The 23,183-nt window shown below is 37.6% G+C and overlaps 1 protein-coding gene across 38 annotated transcripts in view; it reads left to right on the top strand.

The window, feature by feature from the left end:
- Positions 1 to 23,183, top strand: part of agrn (agrin) — a 444,147-nt gene that overhangs the window by 372,938 nt on the left and 48,026 nt on the right. For 29 of the 38 annotated variants that reach the window (XR_012398373.1, XM_073938578.1, XM_073938589.1 and 26 more), the window contains 9 exon segments: positions 858 to 1,184; positions 4,528 to 4,653; positions 8,338 to 8,465; positions 11,068 to 11,182; positions 13,023 to 13,142; positions 13,370 to 13,711; positions 16,372 to 16,564; positions 18,432 to 18,647; positions 19,960 to 20,189. Coding sequence is in view for 37 of the 38 variants with exons in the window: in XM_073938578.1 (XP_073794679.1) it covers positions 858 to 1,184; positions 4,528 to 4,653; positions 8,338 to 8,465; positions 11,068 to 11,182; positions 13,023 to 13,142; positions 13,370 to 13,711; positions 16,372 to 16,564; positions 18,432 to 18,647; positions 19,960 to 20,189 (1,797 nt within the window). In the remaining variant the exon portion in view is untranslated. 38 annotated transcript variants of the gene reach the window in all.

The raw sequence follows: 23,183 nt of genomic DNA on the forward strand, positions 1-23,183 counted from the left end.
CAAAATAACTTTAAATGAATAGTTCTTTGAATAACCATTTCTTTCTTAAAGTAAAGAAGTGATTTAAAGTCACTTTAAACACAATTTTGTCGGATTAAAAGGTTCTTTGAATATCAAAGGTTGTTTATGGCACCAGTGATGGCAAAAAAGAACCTTTATATTTAATTGTGTTAATTAGAATTTATGAGACTTAAAAAATCGAATAATCTCATTATCTAGCTCACTAAACTACTTTGAATGATTTGTTCACAAACCCATAATACACATTTAACTCATAGAATATATTAGTCATTTGAGGCATTTTTATGGTGATTTAGCTTAAAAGCTCTACTACAAATCATTGCAAGTGCATGGAAAAGAGCAACCAGGAGATTTAAAATCTCCCTTTTTTATTCCACAGAAAAAGTGAGTCATACAGATTTGGAACAACATGAGGTTCAAATAAATGACAAAATGTTCATTTTGGGGTGAAGTAATCCTCTAAGGCTAAGCCCTTGTTGTCTGACTACAAAAGAGGGCTCCTTGCAGGTGTTCAGGTGTTGGGGTGTAATGAAGCTTAAGTGATATGATTGAAACGCAGCACTTTTTGCAGGCAGGAGTGGGTTTATTCCTGGTGTTTCCATGCATCTGAATTTGATATAAATCTTTGAGGCATACAAAGCATCTCTCAAAATAAAGACGCCCCATCGAGACCACTCTGAGTCTTTTTTTATTTTTGTTATTCTTATTGTTGTTGTGATTTAATGGCAAAGTGAAAGGGGTGGGAGGGTGTAGGTAGAATTTAAAGAGAAGAAAGAAGGCTTGCAGAAACATTTCCATCTATGCTTACCCATCATTCCATTCCTGCTTTCTCCCAGAATCCATTGAGCTGACGGCCAAACCCACCCCCTTCCCAACCACCCACCGCACCACCCCTCCCACCGCTCACGTCAAGGTCACCAAACAGCGACATGGCCACCGCACCACCACTCCGGACAGCTATGTGGTGGAGGCAATGCCTCCACCGAGGTTGGATGGAGCGCGAAAGTTTTCCAGCCCTTTCACCACCCACCGTCCCACTACACCCTACAAACCACTCCGCACCTCATCCCCACCTCTGGACTTTGACGAGTCGGGCAGTGGAGAGCCCAGTGGGGATGATGAGATGGTGAGCGGAATGGAGGAGAGCGGAGAAGAGCCACTTGGTAATGCATTCACCATAATCTTTTAGTTATAAGAGAGTTTAGGCGTAATTGTCAAGAACAGATGACATGCGATGATGAAATTCTCCCTTGTATGGACTGACCTTGCACGCCAGATGACCTCGACTCGAAATGTAATGGCAAATCAATTTAACATCGCCCATTATCTCAGCTCCCATTATTATTGGAGAGGTTTTGACACCTGACATCCAACCGCTAAGTGAGCAATTTCATTCGGAATCACTTCAGTGAGTAATTCCCCAAAATGACTGGCTTCAGTTTTTAACGTGGCCTAACCTTACGAGTAAGCCATTTCGAAAAGGCCATTTCAGATAGAGTCGATACAACACCTAGTCCTTTCTTTTCTCTGAGCTGTACTTGCTTAGTCAGGAATAAAAATGAAGAAATGTACAGTATATTCAAAGATTTCTTTAAATTGAGTTTTTTTCCCTCTGTTGGCAAATTAAAATAAAGTTTAGCAGAAAATTAGGCATTTTTTAAGTAGACAGTGGATTTTAGTTAGTGGTTCTCAACTGGTTTTTCCTCAGAACCCAAACACATAAAAAAGTAAACTGTTTTATGGTTTACCTGCAATTAAACAAGAAACACTGTGAGTAACTGTACCTTTTGTTCTGATGTTTGAAACCATACATTCACAGCAAGCAATTGTGTTGTTTAAAAGAAGTCTTACAGATATCTATTGGATGTCTAAACATAGACAGCTTGGCTAAAACAAGGCTTAATTTGGATTGTCAGTGAAAATGTATTAGATGTCTAAGAATAGCCCAAAACTAAACTAGTCGTCAATTACATAGAAATGAATGACTACACATGGGAAGTCTGTCTAACCTGTGTATTTGATGACTAGTCTAGTTTTTGAGTTATTTTTAGACATTTATTATATTAAGCTATTTATGTTTAGACATTCATTAGACATCTGTTAAACCCAAAATTGCTTTGTAGTGAATGTACAGAGTAGTTAACATCCACAGCCAGTGTATTTACAGTATTTTAAATGCAACAAAGTGTGAATGAAAGAATAAATTATTTTATAATAAAACTGGTTATTTCATAACACAAATTATGACATTCACACAATTAAAGACTGAAATATATCTTATGGTCCATCTCCACTGCGTGGTACAGTACGGTACAGGTCACCTTTATCCGGCTTGCATTTCCACTGCCAAAAGGGTACCAATGGTGAGCGTGGTGTACGATAGAATGTTTCAGTCGATGACACTCTCGCGCGAGGAAATGTCTACAGTAAAGTTGTGCGGGTTGTTCACAAATCATGAGAAGCCCTTCTCACAAAACAGAGGTTTTATACACATAAATACTTGTGTATAAATGTCATTACTAACCTTTCTATGAACCTGATTTGATTATAACTGTAGATCAATGATCTAAAAAATAAATAGCCTACTGTATTGTCTGCAATTATATAAAATAAATAAATAAATGCAACATATATGAAAACATTGAGACCCTTACAGTCTCAGATGTTCCCAATTACAGAAAACTACACACAACATACATATAGTTTTTTTTTTTAGTTCAAAAACAACACAAAATATAGCCCACAGTCAGTGCAAACCTCTCATCTGTATATTTAATCTTTACCAGCACATGCAACCTCTTGTTAAAAAGTAATTCCGTCATTTAGAGTTCATAATAGTCCAAAAGGTGATGATTATAGTTCAACATGGCAGTTTGTTCATGTTTTAGGTTGCTGAAACAGTCATTTGTTTCTTTTTTTTTACTTTTCCTTTGTCCATTTCTCAAAGGATCAGATGTCAGAAGCACTTCAGTATTAATGTACACGTTATTATCAGCAGCTCAAGAAGTTTGTTATTTCAAATATAGACCCGCGATGAACGCATGCGAGAAAGCGAAACCACTCACGATTTAGACGTCTTGTATACAACTACGGGCCGCAGGGTAGATTCTGCTCTTGGCTTTGTGGCTGTTCATCAAGATGAAAACAAGGTTTGTTTAAGCTTGGGTCGACCATGGCTCATTATTATATGTATGTATTATCACGGTGTAATGTCTTCGCTTTGTTTTTAAAAATGGCATTTCCTTTGTTTTCATCCTTCTGACTTGTGCACGAACTACTGACGTATCTCTGTAAACCAATAGTGTTCAGCTGCGCGTCTTGCACCAACCTTTTGGTACCCTTTTGTTGTGCTAGGTACCCTTTTGGTACCCCAAAAATGATACAGTATGGTTAGCTTTTTTGGTACATTCTGACAGGGGAAATGGCCATAAAAGCATAGCTAACTGAATCGTGCCGTAGGAAACGACAGTGGAAATGGGCCATTACTCCATTTAACTTACCAAGCAGCTCAAAGTAGAAAAGTTATAATTCCAAAAATAATTTTAAAATTGATTATTTCCAATGGATTTCACCAGAATTTCAATATCTGGATCAGCTGCCAAACATCAGCACACCAGCACAGAAAACTAACAGACATAGCCTGTAATAGCCCCAAAACTCATATTTTTCTCTCAACTACAGCCACCTTTTAAATTGCTACTCCCTCGGTTGACATACAAGAGACAAATTCTTCAATCCCTTTACGTGTTTTAGTGTCCTTCACCAGCAAGATGCTGTACATAAAGCAAACCAGCTATTTTTTTCCAGCTAATGTAAGCTCTACAGACACTGTTTAAATGGTTTAAGAGAGAGCAGCAGGGCCTCAGATTTATTCTCTTGTCACCGTTGGACCGAAGGGCTCTTTGACATAGGACACATGAAGTCTGTCTGACACAGAAATTGGAGGCCTCTCTTGGGACTTCCTGATGACTTTCTGAACCAATCGCCTGTAAGGCTGAAGCAGTGGGTCGACCGGCGCTCACCTCTGGGGCAGCGGATCATAAATTTGCCAATGAAAAGACGTCCACGGGATGCTTTCCAGCTCTACGCCAAAAGTCATTTTCCACCTCTCACTATCTCGTTCACACGCTGCCTCTCTCATACTCACAGAGCCACATCTGTCGGCTTTATGGCTTGTTTGGCAAGCACAAGATATTTTGCCTCAGCCCACAGTCATAATCCACAATATACATACTTGTAGGTGTGAGAAGAGTTTTAACAAGCTATTGTTAAGGTTTGCCTAAAAGTCAGAATGCATCAAGAAAGATGTAAAAAAAAGTCATTTCACAAATGGTTTACTGCAAATCAAAGAGTCAGCCATAGAGCCGTCTGCCTCTGTAATTATTTACACCATAATTTTCCTTTTCCGCAACTTGACACGTTAATTGTTTTAGCAATTATCCAAACATAGAGATATCAGTTCAAGCTGGAGAAGTGCTTGGGTGACGTCTTCATCTCTCTCTTCAGGTACAACAGTAGCTACTACCACTCTTCCCACAGCTGAGGAGCGATCGTCCTGTGACAACACAGCGTTCGGCTGCTGTCCCGATGGGAAGACGGCCGCCGTCAACTCAGAGGGCACAAACTGCCCATGTAAGTGCTTGATGATCACTGCCTAACAGGTTTCACTTACTTTATATTACAGATGACAGCACGTGTTTGTTTATTAACTGTGTGAATATATCTGACTAAGCTGTTAAGCTAAGCGACTAAGCTTTTTTTTTGGTGAAAGATTGAGAGGATGGTGAGGAGGAGGAGCTGGTAATAACAGAGGAAACTATAGTTGATGAGGGTATATTATCTCAAGCGTGCCATATGGATGTTAGTTTAATGTGCCCAGGGTGCAAAATTAGCTCTTGTGATGCGCCAAATGCTTGTAAAATGTGCCCGTTATTCAGCAGTTGGCTGGTATCAGGAACTGAAAGAAAATACATGGGTGAAAAAGAAGCTGTAGTTTTAAGGTGTGACATTACCGCCATTACTGTCTTGAGAAAACATTAGAAAAGTTTTTTTTTCATTAAAAAAACGAAATATTGAAAACCATTTGCTTAATACGTTGCTGGAAACTTTTAAACTTTTTTTAATGAAACTTTTTTTTTTGTGAAGGAATGAATTATTAATTTCAAAAAAATTTTGACGAACATCATATTTTAATTTACTAACATAGAGAGGAAGATTCGGAAGTTATTTAAGATATTTTTGAATCATTTGAAACTTAATAAACCTTCTCCGATGACATGTCTGAGCGATATAACAACACAAATGTGACTGCAAAGGTGAACCTAAAGATGAGGGCCTAAACTAAACTCAGTGGAGGCTCAACGCTCTTCGCACCTTGTGTTGTAAATGCACCTCAGAGCCAATTATATAAATTATTATAACTAATAAATTAATTAGTATTATTTTTTTACTTTCACAGTTAATTCACGTCTTTACTTTTTAAATGAAAATAAAGTAGCCTGTACATATTAAAAAAATACATAAAAGAATAAGCAAGCATATCAAATTTGGCTATATTAAATGATTAAAAATGTCCAGCTATTAAATATAAATCTTAAAAGGTAAAGTGATATATGAAAAAAAATTATGTGTTTTTCTTCAAATGAAGCATGAGCACACTCTGCTTTGCATCTTACAAACACAACCAAGCCTTAAAAATACACTCTGGACTACCCCTTTAAAGAAAAACAGTCAAAAAAATTACACTTCGTTTATCCATACTGTGGAAACACTACACAAAGTGTTAATTTTGGCCCCTGAGTGTGCCAGATGCAGGGAAGCAGGTTCCGTGTCTCTCAGCAACCGTAGCAAATGGATAAACCAATTCTCCGAAATGTGTTGTGACTGGCATTAGACCAGATGTGTCCATACACACACAAACCTTTTTCCCTTGCAGCAGCCCCATCTGTTTTATAAGAGCAGAAATTACACACAATAGAGACTAATCAATACACGACAGTCAGAGAGAAGCAGGCAGATGTTTTGTGTTCTCTGGATAGGAACACTAGGTCAAGTGCTCACGTCTCTTCTCATATCCGTCAGCCGGGGCTCGTAACTCCCCACCGTTTATTGGCGATGTGTCACAGCAGCTGGATGTTGAGGGCGCTAATGTCCATGGCATTCAGTGTCTGCTGTCAGCTAAAACTCTACTGTCTGAAGGAGAAGCCCATATCAAGGTGTTTTCCTGAAAGGCTGAGAGAAGCAAACTGTCATTCACTCCCTGTTGACCTAAAGTAGTGATAGAGAGCGTTGTTTAACTAGGCCCGTGCAGAATCTGCCATGATTATAACTGATATGACAATGTGGATATTAACGAATCCAAAGCCCAAGATTTGGTAGAAGAGGATTCAAAATAAATACTTGTCAATGTAAATAGGAGTGACATGCATACTACAATTTAAAGGCTAACACTATACTCATATGTATGTTTATAATTGCATTTTTTTTAAAATATACATTAAATTGTCGGCAGCTAGCTCTTTGCAACTCTCACATGGTCTCCCTCTGAAGCTAAGCAGGGCTGTGCCCGGTCAGTACCTGGACCGGAGACCACATGGGAAAGCTAGGTTGCTGCTGGAATGAGTGTTAGTGGGGCCAGTGGGGGGCGCTTAACCTGCGGTCTGTGTGGGTCCTAACACCCCAGTATAGTGAAGGGGACTGCTGAGTAAGTGCTGTCTTTCAGATGAGACGTTAAACCGAGGTCCTGACTCTCTGTGGTCGTTAAAAATCATGGCCTCCTAACCAATACCATATTATAATTGGCTTCATCACTCTCCATCAATCAGCTGGTGTGTGGTCTGGTGCTGCCGTCGCATCATCCAGGAGGATGCTGCACACTGTTGGTGGAAGAGAAGATTACCCCAATGTGAAAAGCACTTTGAGTGTCTAAAAAAGCGCTATATAAATGTAATATTTTACCTCATTATTTAATTTTATTTAATTAATATTATTATTTTAAATAATTAAAAATATAGCATTGTGCAAAGGGATATATATAAATGTTCAAATTGTTTTCAGTTGGGCTTAAAAAAATAATTTTGGACCCTGGAAAAGATTAATTTTACAATGCTTTTATAATAGACTGTTATACTACGCTACTGTTACAATTAGTGTTTATTCTCCAATGTTGTCCCCTAAAAAGCAAGCCTGTGATGTAAACTAGGGGGTCTTAGATGCCGCCACCCCACCGCTCTGAACAAAAGTTTAAAATATTAGTTAAGAAAGAATTTACATATCTAGTGCAAATTAAAATTATATAGCTCGTTGTACAACAGGGCGCCATCTGGACGCTTTGTAACCAAAGATAAGGATGTTTTTTTTCTTAATGAGCACACGCTAGAAATGATGGACCATAGCCGTATTGTGGACTTCAATTCCAATCCACATCTAAAGCCCGATTTCCCCACATGTCTTTTTGCGCTCCGTGGGAAATTCCTTTCCTCAGATGTTTCCGATTTCGAATCCGATCGCTGTTTCCCTCCATCTCTCTTCACATTCAAATCTCCCCCATTTGCTCCTTTTTGAAAGTCCCATCAGATACGAGCTGATGTGTGTCTGTGCAAAAAGACCCTTATCATGCAGTTTTAACCAGCTTCTGTCACTCAGCCGTTCCTGGGATTAGAAGACAATTACGGCTATCTTTCATGATAATCATACAAGTGCTTATCCCGGTCCCAGCCAAGCTGGAGCCCGGCCGGCATGATTGATTTGGGCAATTTGTTCAGCTGATTACATGCTGCACAGAACCCAGCGTCAGGCCCGCTCCCCGCTCTCCCCCAGTCGTTTATTCATTATTTATTTCTCTTCGTCATGTAAAAGCTCGTCTCTGATCCTCTCTCACTCTTTCCCCTTATTAGTGTCAATGGGAAAGGTCAGCCGTAACCTTAAAGGAATGTTTAATGATGACCTGACCCCAGTCAGGGCATATGAAAGTGTCTTTTAACGTAATATCTGTGATATATTGTGCTATGTATGTCAGTGTCGCTGTCTAACCAATCTCTCTCCACTCAGTCCTCCATGCCAGCTTTTGGGAAGAGTCTCGGTCTGGTAAACTCCAGTCCATCCTCCCTTCAAGCATCCATACTCTCACATAATTCCCAATACGTCTACCTTCACTGCAAATAAAACTCGCTTTCCCCCACGACTAACCCCACAAAGGCTCCATCACTAACTTTACAGACTTGCATTGCACCAACCACAAGTGCGTGTACAGTAGCTAAGTGGACTGGCACTGTCTCTTTTATATAACCATATGTACTTCCCTGCCTTGCCCCACAGCCACCATGCGTTTCAGCGGCTTCCTGCACCTGGATAAGGTTGAGGGTCAGGAGGTCTTCTACACGCCTGAGATGGAGGACCCCAAATCGGAACTGTTTGGTGAAACGGCCCGAAGCATCGAGAGCGCTGTGAGTTTGTGCTGCTCAAACTTATGCTTGAGTTCACTTTCAGTTCAGCTTTGAAAAGAAGTTCAGGATTCGGTTACAGATTTATTTTAGAAAAATAACTATGAAAGTTTGATGTCGCATTAGTTATGCTACGTTTCGGTAGGAGTACTGTCACTTTTCAAGTAAAAGTTTCACAAAGCTGTGGCGCAACTAGATCTTGACTGAAGATTAGTGTGTTGTTTGTCACAGACACTGTTCTTGTTTGTTTCCACCTTTTATTTCTCCATCTGGTCTCTTTTCTCTTGAGGTTCACCCTTGGGAATTAATGCCGAATGAATTGTGATAAGTGGTGGAATTATCCAGCAAAATAGGTTGAATGCAGCTTTTGAGCAGAAAAAAAATCTAATGATCTGTCGGTCTCTGAAAAAAAGGAACGCATTAGCATAAAGATAAAATACAGACACTTGATTTTGAAGTTTGTGATCAACATAAAACCAATTATAGCATCCGCCACACAAAACTGTCCTGTTGCTAAATATAACCAGTTAGTCATGTTACCACAAGTCTGTACTTTTCAGTAGTTTATACTTGTACTAGAAGAATGTCACAGTATTTGATAGCTTTATATATATATATATATATATATATATATATATATATATATATATATATATATATATATATATATATATATATATATATATATATATATATGTATGTATATGTATATGTATATATATATGTATATATATATATGTATATATATATATATATATATATATATATATATATATATATATATATATATATATTAACAGCATTTTTACTTTTCTATTGCATTTAAGTTCTATTTTTCTTTGTTAATTAAACAATCATGTAACATTATACCATATTGTTGTTTGCTTTTATGTATTTTCATTCCTTTTTTAGTCATTTTGATATTTCTACTTAAATGAGAAATGTTAGCATGGCAGCTAATCAAAATAAATGTACACAAATATGTTTTACATTTTTCATATAATATTTTTAATTTACATAAGTTATATTTAATATATCAAACACATATGGCACAGTGGTATCTGTAGATACCTAGAGATAATTCTAGGTTTCCTGCACAGCATAAAAAAATTACAACCACGCTCCAACCAGACCCCCCAGGACATTGTGGTTAGCCTCTATAAGCCTCTAGGCCCTTTGCACCCAGTCACCTTTTCCTCCCAGACGTGATGCCCCCACTTTTATGTACAGATACTTTTGCCATCCTAAGTTCCTTCCCTGAGTTTTGTTGTTGTATTCTTTAGCTGACACTGCACACAGTGGCATCAGCTGAAGAAGCTGGTGATTTGTTTTCAGCTTGTTAACCCATTTGGGTGTGTCTGGGAATGAAGGGCAGTACGATAATGAGTTCCACTTATCACTCTAATGTTAGCTAGTGCTGTGACCGAGATTCCTGGCAGGGACTAAGCGAGGATGTAATCAGCCTTTCTCTATGAGCGGTCCACCTGACACAGAAAGCTAATCCCAAATACTTCAGTCTTTCACTTGGTGAGGTCCAAATCGCAAATGGGGTCATAGGCACCACAGAGTCAGCAACTGAAAAGGTTTCATTGGCCTTAAGCGTCTTCTAATCCCGTTTCATCTCCCTGCATGATTCTCCAGGTTCAACAGAGCACCCCCCCCTCTTCACCCCTCAATATTTTGACCGTCTTTTCTTTCACTTCATTTCAACCTTGTCCATTAGAATCTGTGTAAGCACCTTCTGAGGATAAACCTAGTTTCTGGGTCAGCATGTCCATCCAGCTGTATGCAGCAGCCTGGTTTTGTTGGGGGGCTCTACTGTGAGGCCTGAAGGAAGGGACGGAGCGTCCCCTGTCTTTTTTTGCCCAGCATGACTCCAAATGTTCAATGAACTCACGTAGGGTCAGCCCACAGGCAAAAGCCATTATGTCTGTGACAACCCTGTGTGCCTTCCCAGATCCAAGTGCAGCTGTGAATGAAAGGAGTGAAGAAGGAAAACACAAGACCCTTGGGTGACTTGAATGGGGTACTCGATAGACCTCCTGTGGAGACCCTCTAACAGAATGTGCACACGCGTCAGAAAGCACTAGAACAACTCACAAAGCAGTTTGTGAGTTGATTGAATGTGTCCTAATTGAAAACCACTTCTCGTTGTCTCTAGGTTTTACCAATTAGGTGCACTGAAGTGAATTTGATTTTGGAACAATAGTCTTTGTATAGGTATTCACTGTCAGGGAATCAGAAGCAACAAAGCTTCCCTCACATTGTGCCCAATCGGTGACAGAACTCGCCTACACGTATCGAGGTGGAAACTGAGCCAATTCTAAATGGGCAGCGTTGTAGCCTGACATTTACAGCTGACTTCGAAACATGTTCATGTAATTACTTTTGCGCTGTAGTTAAATGTCAATTTGTGCACCAAGACCCGATGGGGTTCACTAGAGTTTTTCTACTGACACACTTTCTCTTCCTGTGGAGGAATTTATTGTTAACGAGAACTAGATCAGCATATCCAGCCTATTATCAGTTTCATGCACTGCACTTGGGGCATTTACTTGTTTGTTTGTTTGTTTTCTTATTTTCTCTCTGCTTCTGTTTTCTTCAGATGAATGAGTTGTTCCGCAAGTCTGATGTCCAGAAAGACTTCCAGAGTGTCCGTGTGAGGAATCTATCCCCCAGCAACTCCATAATAGCACATTTCGAGGCTCACTTCGACCCAGGTAAAGTGTTTTGCTTTTTTTCCTTCACTTAATAATGCGGATTCAAATATTACTTAAAGTGTTGTTAGACCAGTTATATTGGTGCTGTAACCTGGATGGGAGTAAGATTTAAACGATCGAATGAGGCCAGCTAGTAAGACCAATGCAGGTTAAACTTACTCTTTAGACTGCTGTATGGGACTGTGGTGTTTAGCATCCTCCCACATCCCGTACCTTTTGACAGTGGTTTAAGTTCCACTTGGAACATTGCAAGCAGATTGCATTGGTGCTGCAACCTGAACGAGAGAGCTGTTTGGTTGATTTTAGAGTTGAATGTAACAGAGGCCAACTAAGATGGAGTGTTGAGAAACCTCACTCCTCCTGCCTCAAGAGCTCCACTAGAGACTTAATCTTGGGGTTGTAGTAATTAGAATAATTATTAGCACTCCTTATCTTAAGCTGGTTAAGGCTGCTTTGATTTCAACTTGGTGCATTGTGAGTAGGGCCAAGTTCTTGGTGCCATGACCCGGATGGGTTTAAGGTACAGAGAGGCGGATTAAATCTAGTATGTCCCACTAGTGACTCACTCTAGAGGCTGCAGTATTGCTTCAGGATGTTTGTTACTTCAACCTCCTCCCATGTTAGTTGACTAGTTTAAATTCAGTTTGAAGCAGAATGAGTTGGACAAACAACATTTGGATCTTAGAGAGTGTCTCGGTTTTTAGAATAAATATAGTATCCTATGCTGTGAGTGTGCGGCATGTCAACTTTACCCATGCTCTTAAAAATATAGAATATAATATTACCTGGCTACATTTTGTCATCATTTGCTTAATAAAAGTTACCGTGATATTATATACAAATAGGCTTACCACCAACTTTCTTGTCTTTAAAAATAACAATTTGATTAATTATCTTTAAATTAGGACAATTTGCATAGACAATGTGGTATGTTTGCACTGAAAAGAATAGTTATGACTTGAAATAGTTCAATGAATTTCTATGGATCAAACTGGATTGCATGCGCTTTGTAAAGGCTGAGGTCTTTGTGCTAAAATACTGTGCTGTTTAGCGAAATGATCTCTTGATGTTCTTTATTATCTGTCTTCCCCAGTCATTCTGCCCTCCATTATCCTGTTTTTATTTATTTTCCTTTTCCGAGCTGCTTCTAATTTATTTCTGAAGTGGCTCTAGCACACAAAGCACAAAGTCTGACTTATACCCTCCTCACACATCAAAATTCCCTCAGTCTGCGCTCCTTTAGAAACATGCCCACGGCAAGAAATAAAGAGCGCATAAAAACTCCCTTGTATGTTTGAAGAAAATAATAATTCAACACAGCAGAATGAGGCGTATAAGTTAAGTAAAAGAATCCCTGTAGATACAGCTCTCGTCTTTTCTGGCTGCGGCATTGGTCAGAGAGCGTGGCCTTTTTAGCGAGGTAATTTATCAGCTAGGTTTTCTGAAAAAGCTGCTTTATTTCAGTCTCTATTGCTCCTCGTGCTTTTAAGACCTTTAGAGCATCGCACCAGCTGATAAAAATCTCCTCCGCTATTCTCTTTTTATTGGTCCCCTTCAGCGGCACAAGAGCACAATTCTAGCACAAGCGCCTGTCATAAAGGCGGTCTGTGGTGGCCAGTAACAGGGCCATCTGTGGAAGCGTTATTAGAGTGTTTCATCCCAACGTCCCTGAAATGCATGGCGGCTCAAGAACTGCTTCTCCCAAGGGCCTATTACACGCAGGCTTTTCTGTATATATTTGCAGTTTGTTATGTCAAGAGCGAAAGTGGTGTGGCTGGTTAGTGCCGGTTCTTCATTCTCTGCTGTGCAATACGTTCAGCGCTGTGTTTTCATTCTGCAGACACAAGGTTCAATGTGGGGGATATTGAGGGAGCCCTTCTCAAACAGCTTAAGGCGTCTAAAGACACTGGCATCGTTGTGAAGAAACCAGAGGAAGAGAACATTCGCATCAACAACTATGGTAACCCGCTTGAAATTGCTTTTCCATCCTTTTTCTTGTTCTCTTGCTGGCTTTTGTTGAGTGTGATTGCTCTTCAAGCTGCCATTTGATAACCACGAGTGGCCGCAGGACTCGAATAACTCAAAAAGAACCAGCTTATTGAATTCGAGACATTATTGCAGCCTCAGTTTCATTCGTGAAGAATTATAGTCCAGAAGATCAATTTTTTCTTCTCTCCAATTTTTTAGGTCTTTCAACTGTTCCTTTCTTTACCACCACAACAACCACTGTGGCATCTGTCACGACTCCCACTACCACCACCACCACAATGTCTCCCAGTTCTGCTTATACCACTCTCCGGCCCATCACTACTAGACGACCCTTCACAAGAACCACCACGCCAGCACCAGCCACCACCACTGCACCACATGTGCCCAAGACCACAGTTTCGCTTATGAACAGACTAGGGCCCCACGCTCACAGTCCATGTGACTCTCAGCCCTGCCGACATGGAGGAACCTGTGAAGAAGACGACAATGACTTCACCTGTATCTGTCCAGCAGGACGAGGAGGAGCCGTGTGTGAGAAAGGTGAGGACTATAAACAATAGACAATACAGTGCTTCCCACAGGTTTGAAATATACTTGGTAGGTAAATATTTGCTAAATTTTTGCTGATATATGAATGGAAAATGTATTTTTATTTAAATAAAAAAAAACACAAAAAGCAGACAATTTAAGATGTTTAACAATTTAGATGTTTTAAAAAAATGTTATAAATGTATTTTTATTAATTAAATTTGTGTTTACGATGATTAGGACTTATAGCATTATATTTAAAGTGCTATGCCATAACAAGTTTATGAACCATGTTTAATGTGTGTGGCTGCAGTTGTAGCCTTTGAATGACATAGCAGTAGCTGAACTCCGATAAAACAAAGGGGTTACGTCACACCCGCCTGCCCAACTAAGTGACATGCAACTCTGAGGGCACCCTGGGCTGCCAGATATGTGCGTAGCACTTAAGGCCCGTGCACACCGAGACGTTTTTTGCTCGCGTTTTCTGTCAACATTTAACGCCTCATAACTAAATAAGGGCGTCAATGTGATTTTGCACACCAACGCGCAAAACGCCAGGCACAAAAGCGTCATTTAAAAAAAAACGCCTCATGCATCCTTCTCCACCAATCAGATCGGCACTTTTGCTCACGTGCATGAAGCTGCTAAAGTTACTGTAAACAGCACTTTTACGCTCAAGTGCAAAACTGTCAATGTGAGCGCACGTTGAAGAAGATGCCCAGAGGCGATATGAACGTGGAGCTGCTTATTGCTCTATGAACACTAATCATTTCTTCATCGCTAGAGCAGGAGCTGCTGCTTGAACCATCTATGCTTGTTCGAGTCATCAGTAACTTTATAAACAAACTTGCGAACTTCGTCTATTCGTCTAATTTGTGGCTCAAGTGTTCAATTACAATCATGTCTCCACTCTTAAATGTTAATTTCACCATCGCACTCCATCATAACATCACAACTCACAAGACAACTTTTTACCTCAACAAAAAATTTCGTCGTGATTTAATCTCGCGAGATCTCGTCATTCAAGATCTTGTCACACCCCTATATATATGCACCCACTGACAGGTAAAATCTGTTGCTGACATTTTGTACAGTATTGCCAAAGCATGTTAGATATGTATAAAATAGGTAATATATCAACATCATCAACTTAAAAATCAATATACAGCAAATAAAATATAAATGCCATAAAGGGATAAAAAGCCCAGACGGATGCATTATTTAGTCCCAAAAAAGGCATGTCTCTGTGGGTCCTGTAGGTCTCTGCAGAGCATGTGAGATTGTGTGTGAGAGTGTTAACAATGTATAAAAATTTTTTTTTTTTAAATTCCACCAAATATACTTTGGTGGCCATTAATATACCCGGGTGACCTGCCAAAGTAAAGTCTGTGTAAGAAGAACTGCAATAGTAAAACCATTATCGATGGATGGATGGATGGATGGATGGATGGATGGATGGACGGGCGGACAGACGGTTGGGTGGGTGTGTTTGTGGGTAGACAGACAGACAGACAGCCAGACAGAAGACAGACAGACAGACAGACAGACAGACAGAAAGATAGATAGACAGACAGACAGACAGACAGACAGACAGACAGACAGACAGACAGACAGAGAGACAGACAGACAGACAGACAGACAGACAGACAGACAGACAGACAGACAGACAGACAGACAGATAGATAGATAGATAGATAGATAGATAGATAGATAGATAGATAGATAGATAGATAGATAGATAGATAGATAGATAGATAGATAGATAGATAGATAGATAGATAGATAGATAGATAATTAAATACTGGCAAAGAATCTTAAGTGTTATTTTTGTTTATTTCTTTGATCTTTTTAAACAGACCTCATAAAAAGCACAACAGAAGCACACTTGAATATTTCAGACACATTTGAATATTAATTATTTTTAATAAATGATCACAATTGAAAATGCATTATTTATTAATGTTGTTATTTATTATTAACATTCCAGAATATTTGACTCCTTTGAAGTAAAAAAAAAGGATTCAATAAGTCTACAATTGGAGTCCCGCTGTTGCGCCGAGGAAATCTGAGCTCAATTCATTGTCTCTGTTGGTGGTATTGGGATATGAAACTACCTTTTGCAGCTGTGTCAGGTTATAATTGACTCTAATTACATCGATGAACTTCAGCGAGTATCAAACTGCAGTGAGGTGAAAAAAAGCCACTAATTAAAGGCTTGTAAGCAGCCCTCAAACACTTCCTCTGATCAATCGGGCCATTAAAGAGTGATGAAGAGAGAAGGCTTCATCAGACTTGCATTCTCCAGAGAAAAGAGTGAGAGACAGCCGAAAGAAGAAGAGAGAGAGAGGTGTTGATTCATTTCTGAGCATGGGGATTCTCCGTCTGCAATGTAAATGTCTAATGGAAAGACGTCTGGGGGAAACTACACTGTTTGGCTTTTTTTTTTTTTTTTTTTGCAGCTCTTATGTTTTTACATATAACAAAACACAACATGAACGGCACATTACTGTACTATTGACCGGGGTATCAGCGTTATCTGAGGGAGACACACTTCAGCTCAGTTTTATTTGTCGCTCTATCGGTAGAGAGCAGACTGTTAAGGGATTGAAGACCTGGTTGAGAGTCTCTGATAACCTGCTTTATCTGTCTTCTACCTTCTGTCCCCTACTCAGTTATAAAGTACTTCATACCATCCTTTGGTGGAAAGTCTTACATGGCGTTCCAGACCATGAAGGCCTACCATACTGTACGCATTGCCATGGAGTTCAGGGCTTCGGAAATGACTGGGATATTGCTCTACAATGGGCAAAAAAGCAAAAAGGACTTTCTTTCTCTGACTCTAGTTGAAGGATATGTGGAGCTCAGGTGAGTGAGTTTGAGGTTTGAAATCGATTTATAGGTCCTGTTTTTGTTTGATATTAAGATGTGTTTTGGCTAATTGGAGCACAAGTAAGAGAGACATATATTCAAGCAGCTGCCATTTAAATTTATATCTTTTTAGTTCATTTTGTTCCCTTCTCTGATCAGAAAAGGATCTATGAGCAGGTGTTTGTAGTGGAAATGTAATATCTTTTGATTTGATGTTGCAAAAAAAAAATCTTCTGCATTTTACATAGTATACAGTAAAACAAAAAGGTTTAACTATAATGTACTTTATTAAAATTTTTACAGTAAAAATATTGATTAAATGTTAAAGCAGTGAAATGGAATAAATATATTAATGAATTTATTGAAGCAAGCAAAATATATATAAATGATTTGATTTCCTTCATTTTTGATGACTTGGTAATGAAGCATTTTAACATTTATATTCGAAGGCAGAATTATTAGCCCCTCCTGTAAAATTTACATTTTTAAATTATAAATAGTTTTAATAACTAATTTCTTTTGTCTTTCCCATGATGACATTCAGTACATAATATTTTGTTAGTTTGTATAAGATACTTGCGTTTCGCTTAAAATGTAATTAAAGGGTTTCATGTTAACTGGGAAACTCATTGGACAACCGTGATTTATTCTGAAAAAGACATTCTTGAGGGGGCTGATAATATTGATCATAAAATATATATATTTAAAAATAAATAAAACTGTGTTTATTTGAAATACTGTGAAAATTGCATTGGGCTCTGTTGGGAAATAACTTGGGAAATACTTGGTAGAAGTTATAAACTTAAAACAAATAATGCAGAAAGGATACAATAAGCGCGACCAACCATAAATAATTAGAGTGATGCAACTATTGAGATCTACACAATAGAAAAAAATCACTTCTGTTGTTAATTTAAAGAAGGATTTATTTCTGGGAAAATGGTGCAAATGGTTTTGAATATATATTCAGTTAAAAGACTTGATTTCGTTGTTATTAACAAATAGAAGATGCTCAACTGATATAAATATCTGCTAATGTGTGTATACACTGCAAAAAAAAAAGCTTTTCTTAAAAAGTCTTAAATCAAGAAGCATTTTCTAGACAAACATTGGCTTATTATTATCTACACAATTGGCAGATTGTTTAGCTTGTTTTAAGGAAAAACTCTTAAATGTTGGCATATTATTTCTTAAAACAAAATAATATATTTTTTCTTGTTTTGAAAATGCTTCTTGATTTAAGAATGTTTAGATAGTTTGACTAGAAACAAGATTGAAATAAAAATCTAAGTAAGAAAAGCATTTTTTGCACTTATATGGTTATTTATATTCACATTGTATTGTGTGTATAATAAAGATGTTCATTTGAGATTATTCTGGAAGGAATTATATTATGACATGCGTTTTCACCCTGGATGTAAATAGTTAAATGAATATTCCACAACATAGAACATAATATATTATAAGATCATAAAGATTAGTATGTATTCATATGAAAAAAACAACAACATTCAGATTCAGATAAAAAAAAGACTCTATTTTGATGGTCTATTTGAGTATTAGTAGATTACTCTGCTTAAAATCTGTTAATACTTCTCCTTCAACAGACATTTAACTGACTAAAAGAAACTTTGGAAATACATGTCAACTTAAACTAACCCCAACCCTAACCCCACCTAACAGTCTACTTATATTCTAATGAGAATTAGTTGATGCAATATACAATAACTTAAATCCAACAAAGGGACCATCAAAATAAAGTGTGACCAAAAAAAAGTTTTATAATACCCAGTATAAACAGGGCCTAATATTTAGTGCAAATCCAGATCTGTTCATCATGTTAATATGTGAATCTCTCCTGCAGGTTTAACACTGGTTCAGGGACTGCTTCAGTTATCAGTAAAGTCCTGGTAAAGCCGGGTCGCTGGCATCAGCTTGTTGTAGTACGTAACAGGCGCAATGCCATGCTGAGCGTGGACAATGAGCCCAGCGTTGAAGGACAAAGTCCTCCAGGAACAGATGGACTCAACCTGGACACAGACCTTTTCATCGGCGGAGTGCTTGATGACATGAGTGCAGAGTAAGAGAAACTCCAGACCTCCTACAAATAACGCTAACAAGAGCCTCTTTAGTCTTGTTAGGATCGTAATGAAACAATATGAAGAATAATAACCTAAAACGATGACTGTCTGAGATCGTCTGCGCATGTATGCTGGAACCTGCCAGAACAACTAATACGACTTAATAAGATGGAGCAGAAATAGCCAAATCAAATTAGCATCAATCAGAGATGTTGTGAAACACCACTTGAGTTCCTGTGGATCTAATTAAATGTTTTTCCATCTGTTCTCACTCAGGCAAAGAGTGTCTTTTCTCAATAAAGAAGACGTCTTTGTTATTTTTTTTATTATTATTATTTTATCATTTCAGGTCTTTGTTACATTTTCTGTGTGGTTTAAAGGGTTTCTTCTCACCAAATTAAAATTCTGTCATCATTTACTCACTCTCATGTCATTTCAACTTTCATTTTGAACACAAATGAGATACTTTTTATTGAGGTCTCAAAGATTTCTGTCCCTTCATTGAAAATCTTTTCATCCTAAACTCTCTAAAGAGATCAAAAAACAAGTCTGTATGAATTGAGTGGTTTAATTCAAGTCTTTTGAAGAGACATGATTGTTTTATATGATGAACAGATTCCATTTGAGCTTTAATATAGACACTTCAGTGAACAGAAGTTCAACCACACCCGTTTGAGTATATTTAGTTTGAATGTAAATTAAAGCCTAAACTAAATCTGTTTGTCTTATAAAGCAGCAGCGTCTCCTCAGAAAACTTGGATCAAATCCCTCAATTCATATGGATTTATATTTTGATCCCTTTACAGTCGTGCCAGAGTTTTAGGTCAGCAGACCGTTAATGGAAGGAAAGAAATTTCTCAGATTTAATAAAAGCGTCTTAATTCGTGTTCTGAACAGGGATAGTCCACCTAAAAATGAAAATTGACTCACTATTTACACATCCTCAAATCGTTCTGAACCATGTATGTTTCTTATGTTGAGCACAAAAGAAGATATTTTGAAGAAAGCTGTAACCATTGACATACATAATAGCAAAACAAATACTATGGAGCTCAATAGTTACAGGTTTCTAGCATTTTTCTAAATTACTTCTTTTGTGTTTAACAGAATTTTCTAGAATCTTCTAAAGGTTTGAAACAAGAGAGAGTAGTTGATGTTTTTTTTGGGTGAACTATCCCTTTAGCAAAAGTCTTACAGGTTTGAAATGAGTAAATAACAACAAAATTTTCAGGATTTAGCCTTTTAATAATTACAATGAGCATTATAAAATGAGACAAACAAATGACAAAACTGATTATCTTGTCTTCACAGCGTAAAGGAGAGGACATCAGTTTCAGCAGGTCTGGTGGGCTGCATCCGCATGCTGGACGTGAACAACCTTGTCTATAATCTGCAAGAGAATGGCGGCAGCGTTCTGTACGGTTCGGCCATTGGCGAGTGTGGCAACAACCCATGCCTGCCAAACCCCTGCAAGAACGGAGCGTCCTGTCAGGTCAAAGAAGCCGAGATTTTCCACTGCAAATGTGTCAACGGTTTCTCTGGTAGGTGTACAACTCTTCGCTCTAATTTGTATGCGTTTGACACTTTCATCTGTTAAGCTAGTGTTGCCTCAGAAAAAAAATGGCGAGCTTCACCTTTAACTATACGCCGTTTAAGAAGAATGAAGGGCTTTGCAGTGACTCTCTGTTCCAGTGAATATGTGGACTTGACTGTATTGATGAAAGTTTCAGCAGGGCAGAGGATGCTTGTCTAATCAATTTTTGGCCTTATGGGTATGTAAGACAGATGAGTGTTTACTCAGTGATATGAAGGCAGCAAGGACAAACACGGAGCGAATACAAAAACTTCACCAGTCTTGAATTTATTCACCATGGATGGGAAGCCACAGTTTCTCAGTCTTGAAAAAGGATATTTTTAAAACAGCAGAGGAACATAAGCTATATTTCTTAGAAGAAAATAATAACTAATCAAACATTATGTCCAGCAGAGCTATGTTTGAGACACCAAACTTGTCAAGTTGAAGTGAAAGATATTGAATACAAGGTTTATCTTACATTTAATGGCTTATGTTGATAATATAATATAATATAATATAATATAATATAATATAATATAATATAATATAATATAATATAATATAATATAATATAATATAATATGTGATCAAACATAGCAAACATGGATCATTTATGCTCCATGGATTAACAACAGTTTAATTTAATTTAATTTAATTTAATTCAATTTAATTTAATTTAATTTAATTTAATTTAATTTAATTTAATTTAATTTAATTTAATTTAATTTAATTTAATTTAATTTTTTTCCCAGAGATGGGTTGTGGCTGGAAGGGCATCCACTGCGTAAAAACGTGCTGGATGAGTTGGCGCTTCATTCCGCTGTGGTGACCCCAGATTAATAAAGAAGAAGCCGAAAAGAAAATGAATGAATGGATTTAATTTTGTTTTTAATGAACATTTTTCTCTTGCTCTTGTGTGTAGGTTCAGTAACTTCACTTATATGGCGATGAATAGGTTATTTTCATAGTTTTTAAAGTGAAATAACTGAACACAGTCAGATTGAAAACAAAAACATTTCAGATTGCATTTAGGCTTTTGCATCTGAACTCTTCAAAGGTTTTTTCTTTTTTTCTTTTTTTTATTGTATGGCAAAAATTGTTACAGCATTAATTATAGATCATGTTTCATGAAGACATTTTGTTATTTAGATTTTTTTAAAAATCGCAATGAATGTAATTGTAATTCGCAATGGTAAGAACTTAAATTGGACTACTTTAAAGGTGACTTTTTTCATTATATCCTCATACTCCAGATATTAAAATAGTTGTTTCTTAGGCCAAAAATTGTCCGAAAATCAACACAAAGCTTGTATAAATCATAATTTCCTAAACAATTTACCCTTTTTCAGTTTAGTTTCACATATAGTATATTATAATATAATATAACAATACATAACATAATATGATATTCGTTAATGATTCTCTCAGTTAAAAAGTTTAAAAAAAATAGTTCTCATAATGAAAACAGGGTTACCAATCTTTAAGCAAAATCATAATTCTTATTTCATTTTCTTTTTTCTTTTATTTTTTTTTGGAATTAACTATATAAAAGCACAAAAGAAGCACATTTGAGCATTTGGCACAGTTTCATTCGCAATCCTATTATAATAATGCAATTCACCCAAATGTATGTATTGAATCTTGACTGGTATTGTATAGTGAGATTATGGCTGAAAACCTACGCTGTATGTCTGGCTGCACCTTATTGCTTCCACAGAGTCTCTGATTTTCTTATTATTCTTCATCTTATGGCTGTGAGTGTATGGCAGCCCTTGGAACTCTATTGTACAAACAAGACTTTTTACGCCAATTAATTCCTAGTACCAAATGCCAATGTTATGATTAAGATTTTTTTATGTCTGCCACACAGAGTTTTCAAATCAAAACTGGCTCAGGTCATCGTCAGACCAAACATTTTTATTTTTGGATTCCTTGGTTGTATTTAAAAAACACATTTATTGGTGAGGATGCCAAATAAAAAGCTAATCTGTATTTAGGATGGATCCTACTGGCCAGACGTTTCTACTTAATCTGTTAAACCAAATCATTTTCCACAAAACTTCTTGCAAAACATCACCAAACTTTTGTTTCACTGCTGTTTTTGTCGCTGTACTTTCAGCGATGTTTTGAACTGTTTCTGTCTTTCTCCTATACATCCATCTGTGCTTTCTTCCAACATAAGAAGCAGTAGAAATCATCCACAGAGCAAAAGTTACAGGGTTTCCTTTGTTCACAACCAAGAGGGTTTTTTTACTCTCTCTCTTTCTCAGTCTTGCAGAGTTGCTCCAGACATTTGAAATATTGCCCACAGTAAATTGCTCTGTTGTTCTGCTCACAAGCCTTTATTGAACAACCTTTATAATAATACAGTTCAATATCTTCCACTTTATTTCGGAGCTGCAGAATGGCTGCAATGAGGTGTGTAGGAAAATGAAGACCCTTTGAAGTGGAAGTGTACACAAAGAAATTGGCTAGAGGGATAAATATGTGGGATAACCTTTAATGTTTAAAGAGCAGGATTGTAAGTTGGAGGGTTGCCGCGCTTGTCTCAGTGATAGAGAGGCCTTACAGTTTCAGAGTATGAGCGAGAGAGAGAGAGAGAGACACCTAGCAGAGCGTCTCTGAACACGGCAGGGGCTTTCATTACAACGAGCAGACTTTGCCGCCCGTGGCTCTGGCTCCTACTATGTTCTACAGTATGTGATGATGGGGAATGTTCGGATGAGGCCAAAAGTGCTGACCTGAAGCATTTCGCTCTTTCCAACCAACAGGGCTCAATGCGATGGGCTGTGGGTTAATTTACAGTTGTAATCTTTCAAAATCTTTTTAGAAATTAAAGGTGCAGTAGATGATTGTCTTCAGTAACATTTTTGTTGTGCTGGTTGAAAGTCTCTTCACAATCCAATAGTACTGATTAAAGGAAATGATCTAAATGTATTTATATGTATTTTTTATTCTA

Source organism: Danio rerio, chromosome 23, assembly GCF_049306965.1.
Source record: "Danio rerio strain Tuebingen ecotype United States chromosome 23, GRCz12tu, whole genome shotgun sequence".
Taxonomy (NCBI): Eukaryota; Metazoa; Chordata; class Actinopteri; order Cypriniformes; family Danionidae; genus Danio; species Danio rerio.